The 11,454-nt window shown below is 41.8% G+C and overlaps 1 protein-coding gene across 1 annotated transcript; it reads left to right on the plus strand.

Moving 5' to 3' along the window:
- Window positions 1–298: 298 nt before the first annotated feature.
- On the plus strand, window positions 299–6,165 carry LOC115038353 (homeodomain-interacting protein kinase 1-like). The gene is made up of 8 exons (XM_029497213.1): window positions 299–430; window positions 711–803; window positions 2,358–2,582; window positions 2,715–2,906; window positions 3,009–3,190; window positions 3,357–3,480; window positions 3,670–3,674; window positions 5,985–6,165. The coding sequence occupies exons 1-8, from the start codon at window positions 299–301 to the stop codon at window positions 6,163–6,165; spliced, it is 1,134 nt and encodes a 377-aa protein (XP_029353073.1).
- Window positions 6,166–11,454: the final 5,289 nt, after the last annotated feature.

Below are 11,454 nucleotides of genomic sequence, written 5' to 3' on the forward strand. Positions count from 1 at the left end.
TGAAGCAGACTTAAAGAAAGTGAGCCTGATGCAGTTGACCTTTTGATTGACTCCCTTAAAGCTGTTCTTCAGATAAACTATGACTTCAGCTTTCAGTTTAAAGATCCTAACTTGGACAACGAACTGTGCAGTCTGACAGAGATATCAGAGCTGCCTGAGCGACCTTCCCTTAAAATCATTCCTTTGTTTTCTCTTGTGGAGGTGCCTGTCCCGACATCAAGTAAAGAATGAAGCCACACGCTCAGCCAGGCAGACACGGACATCCTCTCTGACTCCTCTCATGAAAGACGTCGTCAGTATGTTTCAGATGTGTCTGGAGTTCAGCAGGGTGGTTGGTAAGAGCCTGAGACAGGAGTTCTACGAGGCCCTTGACCGATACAGACCGATACAGGCTCATGGAAATCTTCAAGGCAAAGAGGGGCCTCACAGGGCAGGTTTTGGCTGACCTAATGCAACAAACAAAGGTTAATTGGTTATCAATTCTACATTTACCACTTAGAACAGTCTGATACTTGGTTGAGCTTGATAAAAGCCACATGTGGTGTAAATAAATGTACTGGTAATGTGAGCTATCCTGCTTGTGTAACTTTGAGTGTCCTGTGTGCAATGGAGTTGGAGTTATTGATTCTGTCTGTGCACATATTGTTCAGGGTAACATATGGACCCTATTTTAAGTGTGTGATATCCTCTTTGCTCCCTCAATCCACCAGGCTTCGGGTGTGACAGAAGTCAGATGCCTCATCCTCAGGGGGCTTTCTGTCGTTGTCGCTGATGATCCATCCACCTTCCTCAAGGCCTGCTTTGTAAGAAACCTAGATTATTCTGCCCTCCCTAGCTCCTCCCATTTACCACCTCCCCTCCCTTGCTCACTTGTTCTCTACCTTCCCTCCTCTCTCCCTACCATACATATTATTTTAAGGTTAGCATGTGTTACTAGTTTCTTTTTTATTGTTATCGTTGTTTGAAAAGACACTTCTCTGGAGGAGGCATACTCCAAAAGTTTAACCTATGCTCATGTGTGGATGCCTTTTGCACCTGTCCTGAGTGGCTTTCTGTATTGGTCGCTGCACTGGGCAGTTGTGGCGCAGCGGGACGGCATCTGGTCCAACACCACACTAAGCAGCATCCTGTCCAATCAAATTCCTCAAATTGAGCAAGTCCACTAGTATCTTGAGTTAGAAGGTCCCACACTTCTTAACATGAGAATAAAGCACCTAATCAAAGTGAACAGTGTTGATAAGGCTGCTGTCGTTGCAAAGATGTGCTCAGAGTATCTGGGATATGAAGGAAAAGGGAACTGCAAACCAACCTACTTGCTCTGCATCTGCATGATGAAAAGTGAAGATCAGCAAATGGAAAAGATTGTCAATAGATTGTAAAGATGCCCTTGAAATGATTCCTCGTAACTTTTTTTAGCCAACTGGCAGTTGTTATACAAAAGAGGTTAAATAAATATTCTTTTTTTTTTTTGTTACTGCCATTTGCTGTCTTTTGGACAAAGTTTTAAATCCAATAACATTGCAGGTAAAAGTTTCCGCTCTGTATCGCATGCTGCTGTGTCGAGAGTGATCATGACATGTCCTCTGTGGGAAGATATGACTTTAATCAGAATGAGATATCCATAATAAGGTTTGTATGGCTCTATATACTCTTAAAAATATCTACAATTCTATTTTTCTTATTCAATCTAATGTTTCCTGTCACAGAGAGGGAAGGTGGTCACACAAACTTTGGACAATATTGTAGATAACATGGACTTGGATGCATACGCCGTATGTCCCCGCTGTAAGCATATGTACAGTATGTAAGTAGCAGTTTGTAATAGGTTTCATCAAAGTGTTTACATTTTTGTGTTATTAGTGCACATATTTTATGTCATATGTACCATGTTGATCTTTACTCCACAGTTTAGTTTTCATCAGAATCTTTGTTCGGAATGTTACATCAAAGGCAAATGATGTCATAGAGCAGAATGACCAACTTCAAGGCACAATAACAAGCTCCACAGTCGGTGTGTGCATCAGACAGTGACGACACATTTCAACAGCCAGCGTTTCATATTTGGATTTTGGATTGCCTTTCCATTTTAACCCATCTTTCTACGTTGGACGTTTTTTTTGACAGCACTGGAATTTTCCTCTAACATCAAATCCTGTGATTGGTAAGTATGTTCAGTTTGCCAACTTATCTTAGAATTGATACTTTTCCTCACAACATTTGATTCAACGTAGGGTTAGGGTTAGACAGTTTAGAGTTAGACAGTAGAGTATTCCTATGCCTATACAGTATTCCTCTGACGGGAATGCTATTTCTTACATTGTGACACAATATTGTGTCCACATCCATCCTGTTTTCAGCTTGTGATGGCATCAAAGACGTCCCCCACTCCATGTGTCCAGGAGGGCAAGTTAGTTGAAGGGGGCTGGCTCAGCTCCAAATCCTGCCGATACCAGGTGCAGTCCATTTTGGGAGAGGGCACCTTTGGAAAAGTGGCAAAATGCACAAGGATGGATGACTCGAAGACGGTCGCCATCAAAATGGTCAAGAAAAGGAACGACCAAGCTGAGAAGGCAAATGCGGAGGTACGTAAGCTCTACGTGACGATCAAAGTTAGACTTGTGCTGTATGGTCATCCTTTAGATTTTGGTTCATTCAGCTGTGTTCTTAGCTGCAAAGCTCATTTAGAATCTGCCTGACCAGACGTACCTCCACAGGTGGTCATACTTGAGAAGCTGAAATCACTGAACGCGGACAAATGCGACATTGTTCAATGGTACCAGGTTTTCAATAACAATGGCTACATTTGCCTTGAGTTTGAACTCCTGGACAAAAGCCTCTTTGATTTCATGAAAGAAAGGTTCTTTCGACCCCTTTTTCTGAGTGAGATCAGACCCATCATAAAGCAGGCAAGAACCCTAATGTGTTATGATGTAAACAGTATAAACATTGAAAAATGCTGATAAATAGTTGAAATAAATGTTAAATGTGTGATATTCATGACTTTTCAGCTTGCCAACGCACTTGAACACTTGAAGAGTATTAGATTAATACACGCAGACCTCAAGTTGGAAAATGTGATGTTGGTCAACCATATTCAGCAGCCATACAGAGTCAAAGTGATTGACTTTGGCCTGGCATGCGAGGTTTCAAAAGCCAAGGTGTGCTCATACATTCAGAGCCGTCCATACCGGTGAGTAACTGCAATCATAGCTGATCTCTTAGCGTTGTCCCACTATCCATTAACACTAACTGTCAATGTCTTTATGAGGGTGTTAAGCCAGCAGAATTCATTGTGCTCCAAAATATTGGCAGTAGCTTTCATAACTGTATGATTCTGGGTTCTTGTCCTCTCTCAGATCTCCAGAGATTATTTTGGGGCTCCCATTTACAGAGGCCATAGATATGTGGTCTCTGGGCTGCATCGCTGCTGCTCTGTACATCGGCACTCTGCTCTATCCTGGCAATTCATCATATGATGTAGTAAGCAGCACTTCAGCGATTCTTAAAAATCTTTTTTTTTTTTTAACATGTACACACACATATATATATATATATATATATATATATATATATGATAAGAGTTAATGTGCCTGAAGATAGGATAGAAAAAGAATCCATAAAGAATTCATCAAAAGCTCCCAGCCCTTACTTTATGTGTTGTATTTACAGATGAGGTACATCGTGGAGACGCAGGGTCAGCCGCCGGATCATCTGCTCACACGCTTTTTCCAAAGAAGCCGTCAATGTGCCTCTTCTCTTTGGAAACTTAAGGTACCTACTCAAAATGTGCTTCCTTCTTGTTCTCATGTTTATGCTCTGTGTTGGTGTTTGTCCAAGCCTGATGTGCTCAGAATGTCATTGCTAACAAATATACTATTAGACACAAGAACAGGTATACAAAGACACAAAGATTCAGTCCCAGGATAGCAGAAGGTTAAAGCTGACCTCTCTGGATAGCATCCTGCATGTAGGTGTTCTTTTTCGTCTTTTTCTATGTACACTTTGAGCTTGAACTTATTTCTTCAGCTCAGAGAAGTTACCCTCGGTCCTGAGGAAAACCTCAGTCCATTGTTGTGTGTTCATGTTTTAGCTCCGCCTCATCAAGACTGATAATTATGCAGATAAAGCTGCAGAAATGGCTGATGTGTTGATGTTTGTGGACATGCTGAAAGGCATGCTCCATCTCCACGCTGCTAAACGGATTACAGGTCTTGCTTTAAAACGATGGAGGCCTTCTGCAACAAAACAGGTAAATCTGTGCGTCCATCACCACGGCAGCCCCGCTGTAGCACCGCTGGCCTTGTCCGGCTCAAACACGTCAGCCAACACCCCTGCTCCGCTAACCAGACGACACATTCAGATAGGTCAGGGGCAAAAAGAAAGCTCCATCATAAAGATGAGGATGTAAACAAAACATCTCATCCATCCAAAAATATCAAGTCTGCCTTTGACCGCCATTATTCTGCTCCCTACGGAAGGCCACACAAACGCCAACGCCACATTACACCTCCGTCTTACAGCACCGAGACCAAGAGGCAAGCTCAGTCACACTTGCCAAGAAAAACGCCTGACGACCATTGGCAGTCTAGAAAAAGAGGCCGAGAGAAGGAAATGAAGGCCCGACGTTAACACGTTTGAATTGCACTGATTGTACGGTTCATGGATATGAATTCATATGCATACATTATGAACCTGTTGCATTGCAAAAAATAAAAAAAGAATAAAACAAAAAAGCTCCACTCGTTCAGTCCGGTAATAACCACTCAACAGGGAGGCATCCCTACAAAGCACTTCACTGCCAGATTGAAATATAACTTTAGTAGTAGAGAGTCCAATTTACTGCTGCTAAAGCTGAATCATCAAATACCTCTAACTACATAATAAATCTCTTACAATGGCAGAGAAAAATACACTATAGCAGGCTGGAACTGATAATAGCGGCGTGCAATGAGAGCACAGCCGGGTGCTGAGAAGTAGCCTGAAATATTCATAATGCTGCAGTCCCTCCTCGCTCATGATTTCTCTCTGTTTCCTTTACCATGACATCCAGCCCTAACGTACACTGCCTTTCTGCACTCATCTACTGGAACACAAAGCAGAGAAATCAGGGTCTGCAAACCATTTTAAGCATTTCCCCGTGTTAGATGGGTAATTCTCTCCCGTTCTGAGGCCTCCCCCTGCCGCATCACAGTGGCGTCCCATTGGTGTTCATTAACAAAGCTCGTCAAGAAATGGAAAAAAAAAACCCTCATCTTTCTCATTTCACTCCTTAGTTCTCTCTGCTGCCTGCCTCCATCCAGGTGGAATTCTCTGCTCCTGGATTTTAGGCCAGTTGCATGCAGAAAAACAACCAACAACAACCAAGCACAAAAACAAACAGGAGCTTGTGCTTGTAGAAAAGTTTTAGTTTAGTTTTAGTTGATATGTTTTTGGGTTGTGCGATTAGGAAGGAAAAAAAAAGCCACTTCTTGTGTGTTCTATCTGAAAGGAAGGAAGTTCCTGTACTCTGAATACTTTCTCATGAGAAAACTAGTGACATGCAAAAAGAGATTAGTCAGTGACAGTTCCACATTCCCTTTTCAAAGACAGAGAACAGCTCTGAGTCCAGCATGACACATGATGGTTATTTTACTCACATGTTGTTAACCATGACACTTCATTTACATGTGCACAGGGTTTTTGTTTTAAGAAAGGCTTATCATTTTCTGCATCATCTGAGATTCAGCCCAGACAACAAACTCAGTGATCGTCTTCTTTACTGTCAAACTAAATAATCACTGTTGGTTTATCAGCAGCAACAGTTGCAATTTCTTCTCAAGTTGAAATTGCTGTGATGCAAACCTTGGTAAGGACTCTGGCCAATTTTTTTCTTGGTGCTTCTTGTCAGCACACAAGGATTTGTGAGGTGTCAGCTTTTTTTCCTCCATGATGTTATGCAGATGCTTCTCTTCTCTCTCCTCTTATCTTTGTTCCATTTTCACCAGATGCTCCCAACAACTCCTCAGTGTGCATCAGTCCATCAGCGTCAGGAACCTGAGCTGCTCCAGCAGAGCCAAGCCCCCCGTCAGCCACTTCACCTGGTACAAGGAGAGCACAGATGGACCTATGAATGTATCTGAAGGGCACCTTTACAGTTTCAGGGCCACATATGGAGAAGTTTATTAGTGCGTGGTCACCAATGATTTTGGTTATGGGAACTCATCAAAGATCCATCTGTCTATTGACGATAAAGGCCTCCTCTAAAGTATGTGTCCCCTTTTTCCTTTCCTTTTTCTCTGCTGTGACATACCTCACAGTGTGTTTGTGTGTTTGTTCGTAACCAATTTCTTAAGTATCACAACTCCACATTACATGGTGTCCATTCACCTGGCGTTCTTGCCAATATTGTGCTCTGAGGCTGGTTCTCACCTCCATCATAGTCCTTTACTTACTGATATCTTTTAATCTTCTGCTGTGTTTATCAGTAAAATAGAATGACTCCCTCATGTTTGTGCTCCTCCGCCGCTCAGACTTGAGATTACATTCATGTTTATCCAGAATAATACCAAATAATAACCATTTACGTGAAACGTGGTCATAACTGCCGTAGGAAGTCTTGGGTACGGTGCTAAAGCATTTTGTGACATCACCTTGACCTTTGACCTTTGAGCACCAAAATGCCATATGATCGATAATATGATAATAATTCAGAATGAATGTGCTGCTAACAGCAGAGGAAACAGGAGGAACTTAATGTCTGCAGGTCAAAGTTCATTACCGAAGGTCAGAAGGTCATCGTGGAGTCAGTTGCTTAAGATCCGTGACAGCAGTAACGGTTGGGGATAATAGATACTAAGGACATCAGTGTATTGCAATATGGTTTTTCTTTTACTGTGTATTTTGGGATATTTTATTTTTATTTTTGATTCTTCCTGTTGAGCAGATGTGGACTAATGTTTTCTGTTTGTTTTTGTTTCAGCTCTTACGTTGTTGTTGTTGTTGTTGTTGTTGTTGTTGTTGTTGGTCGAATTGAAGGCAAAAAGGAATAAAATACTTCAGACCACCAACAGTAAAGCTTTATTAATTTCAATTGGCACAACAGTAAGAACTTGAGCATCCACCGCCATGCTGTTAGATGTCGGCAGTAACCCGTGACATTATTAAAATCATATATGAAAGACTAACAGGCATCGATGGAGATTTTGATGCTGAACATGATTTATTCATTCATGTATATATGTATATATACTGTATATAATAATATATAATATATATATAACCCTCCAAAGTGCGTCAGCTGACTTACTTGGCAAAGGTAACCTCTTCAGAACTCGCTCCCCTGCTGAACCAGGTGATCTGACACTACCCCTTCCTCTTCTCCATCCTCCAACCGCTCTTCTCGCTACAACAGCTTAATGCCTTGTGCACTGCCTCTGAAGTCTTCTGCCCCACAAAGAGTGAGGCTGCCCTGGGCAGAAGCAGCTTGAAAAAGGACTCGTAGGGTACAGGGGCTGGATTCTTGCTGCAAGGCCTTGGGAAGAAGACCCCCAACTCGGCGACCTCATCATCTGGGACAGAGGGGCTCCGGTGCAGGTGGGGATCAATTGGACTGGAAGGACCAGGGCTCTTCCAGGCCGAGGACCGAACTCCTGCTGTCCCCTCCCACTCCCCCACCTCCTCGTTCACTGCCAACACCGCTGGTGCTCGCAGTGTTCTCTGCTTGTGCTGTTGTGCTGTTGATATAACATGGTCCCGGACAGGGCCTCCGGGCTGGGTGTTAAAGAGCATCTTGTCTTGTGCGTGACAACCAGTGGTGTGATGGAAAGGGGAATCAAAGCCACGCAGGCCTGGCAGCTCGTGTGTGTCCTCAGTGATCTTCAGCAGCTCCTCAGTGATGGCAGCCTCTTCCTTCTCCTTCTCTGTTCTCAGCTGAAGCTCCAACTCGTGTTTCTTCATGAAGACCGACAGCTCAGTTAAAGTCATAGAAACATTTCCTGCGGCTCCTGTATCTCAGTTTGTTGTCCCTTCACCACTCTTCTCTGTGTCCTTCATTGGCTCCTGTCTCACCTCCGTCAGATGGTCCAGCTTCACTGGCTCAGTGCATCAGTCTGTTCAGTCTGTTGGTGTCAGCTGCCCTAAGCCTGCTGCCCCAGCACACCACAGCATACAGGATAGCACTGGCTACCACAGTACAGTCCTGCAGATGTTGAAGGACCTCAGAAAATAGAGGCGACTCTGGCCCTTCCTGTAGAGGGGGCGTCAGTGTTTTTAGCCCAGTCCACTTCATTATCAATGTGTATTCCAACATATTGGAATATGTATGCACACTTGTAAGCAATCGACCGCCGTCGGTTGCCGTCGGTTGCCAAGCTCTGTTGGTTTTGTTAAGATAGCTGTCCCATCCGTCCTTGATGTCCCCCAAAAAAACAACTCTTCGGATCTTACTGAATGACGGAAATGACATATTTTGTTTGAAAATCAGCAAATTTCGCTGAAAAGCGACTAGTTTGCAGGTATGGGAAAATTGTCCACCGATGAACAGTCCACGGTGGTTTTGCTTTTTGGAAACTATTAAAGCCGTCACTATTTCGAAACATAGATGTCCTCTGTCATCCTCAACTTTCTCTCTGGTGTCTTTCGACGAATCAGATGACAAACATTCAACAACAGCTTGTTTGGCATGAGCATGGATGTGATTAACTAGCTCCTCCATTCAACCATCTAAAGATTGCACAGTACTTTCGGGGACTCCAGAGGCTTGTACTTGAGCAAAAACAGAGCGGCACATGTCAAGTATAGTATTCCTTTTTTCAATGGGGATGTGCATAGTGACAGTCATGGGAGGATCCTCATCTACTGGGTGTGAAACAGAGGCTCCAACATTAGCTCGACAGGCCTGGATTCAACATTATGGAATCAACACAGTCTCCACATGCTTGCGATAAGTGTCACTTGTACCCAGAGTATGTGCAGAAAACAAATGAGCATCCGGGTTCTCCACAGTTTAAACCCAAAGTCCTTCCAGGGTACAAACCATGCTGAACAACTTGTGTGGTGCACCCTGCAAATGTAACATGTCAACATTATTTCCTGTAAAAGATATCAGAATTCTTGCTCTGATTTCTTTGACCCGAGGACTCTCCCTCACACTGCCAACATCGATGGCATACACTGTCGTCTGGATGAATGTGTAGAAGTTGCACAACGCTTCATCATAGGACACAGCAAAAGCAAAATGTGCCTTGAAGAGCTGATCAAAGGCAGCCACTCCAGTGTGTGTCGAACAGGGGATGACCTTTTGGTCCAGGACCATGTAGAAATTCTGGATGCTGTTACTTCTTTCTCCAAGGTAAACTGAATTTTGCTGCCACTAAAACAGAAAAGATAACTTCACTGACGGTTTTAACATACCATGAATTCAAGTGAAGCGTACACCAACAGTGAGACCCTAAGAACATGACTAAACTTAAAAAGTTCATTAATACTTAAGCTACATAAAGGTGTTTAAATGCTTTATACAGTTTATCTGCTCAGTAAATGTGTTCATTTCCCCTCAATGATCAACAAATTGGTCAATGAAGTTACATCTTCGTGTATAACATGATGCCATCATTTCTTTGTGTATTACATTCTGTATTTTTAAAATATATCTGCTCAGTAACTAAATTGACCTCCTTGTAAAAATTCAGCATAGTTGTAGACATCCTCGGTCTTTGGAACCCTGACCCATTTACTCACTGCATTGTAGTCTACAGGAACCAGCATATTTACACCTTCAAAAGGAAAGAATGGCATACAACATACAACACATTCAAATATTGTACACAAAATCAAATAGAAATGTATTCACTGTTTTGGGTAAAAGTGACATAGTTTTCTCTTACCCAGTCCCGGGCTGAAACGCATCACCAAATCCTGATAAATATTCTTTTATTATGTTTAAGATGTGTTTTCTTGTCTATATTGTATTGTTGTATTGTTGTATTCAAACTAGTGTTAATACCTGTACTGTCACTTTAAGAGGTCGCAGGCTTTGCGCCGTCATCTATGTGCTTCTCTCAGTTCCAGCCAGATTAGCTGAGAGCTAAGAGAGCTGTATTATTTTGCTTGTCATTTTTGAAAATTTATTTTGCTTTTTAGGTCATGTAAATTGTTTTATAGATGCATAAATGATAGTTTTTAGGCTGTGAACATGCAGTCAATGTGTCGGCTCAATATAAACTGTGTAAACTGTGTAAAGTGAATTTTTGTGAACTTTAAGATCGCCACGTTTCCAAGTGCTAGCATACATTGGTTTCTGCACGTTATCTGATAACAGGAGCTTGAGACCTGTGTGCTGTGTGGAGGAGACTGCATGTTTACTGGAGCTTATGTTTTCAGTTGATTTGTACAGACAAACCCACCATCCAGTCTTCATTAAAAGAAGTTACCAGTAGCTGATCATGATCTGGGCCCTTCTTCTATCCAGTGCAACACAGAACACAACGCAGAATATTTAAGACAAAGCATACCTGTTGGTGAACAATTGGGTTAGACAATTTCATATTACATTTTGTCATTCAACTGCAATTAAATTCACAGTTAGTGATATTACTTATAATAATGTTGCCCTGAAACGAGGTGTTTTATCAAATAAAACTTCCCACAGCAGCACGAGAAAATGGCGACCGTAAAATGTGTAGACAGTGAACGTGTCATATAAGTTGACAGATAACATGGCAGTAGACCAAGGATGGATTTATAGATATATTGCATGGTTCTGTGCATAGATCAGTGTTTGTCAAACTTTTTTAGCCCAAGGACCACTTTATCTTCCAGAGTACCACCAAACAGAATCCCACTCTAACACGCTCCCAAAACACAAAATATGAAGAATAAGCTAAATTTAGGTTCAATATACAACAGTTTAAAGTAAAAAATAATAATAATAATAATAATTATTATTCAAACAAATGCCATGATATGATCAGAAATTCTTATATGAATTTCATTTTATTTGAAAAAGTAAATGTGAAATGAGCTGCAGCTTATTAACAACAAACTGCACTTATACTGTAACAGCCTATAGGTCCCACTTCATGTCATTCTAAAGAGCCAATAGTTTGAAACTAAGGTGGTGGGTATAGGAAGTCTATGTTTGTAATTATGGTAACAATAAAATGCTGAAAAAAATGTTCCCCTTAATGTCCAATATCACTGAAATGACTGAGATTTTACATATGAAACAAAAACTAGGACAATACAAAACTAATAGATCTGTGACTTTTATATTTTGATCTTTCCGTCAAAAACTCAATGTGAATGTTAGTGAGACGAGTGGTGCTGCTTATCACACATCAGTTTCTGAATGTCTGGCTCCAAAGAGGAGAGTTTCAGTCTCACACTTGGCTCCACATCTAATCTGTTGCGATGTTTTGTTTTCAAACCAAGTGTGGAAAAGCCAACCTCACAGTTATATGTAGCTGGGAAGGGCAT

The sequence above is a fragment of the Echeneis naucrates genome, unplaced genomic scaffold (assembly GCF_900963305.1).
Source record: "Echeneis naucrates unplaced genomic scaffold, fEcheNa1.1, whole genome shotgun sequence".
Lineage (NCBI taxonomy): Eukaryota > Metazoa > Chordata > Actinopteri > Carangiformes > Echeneidae > Echeneis > Echeneis naucrates.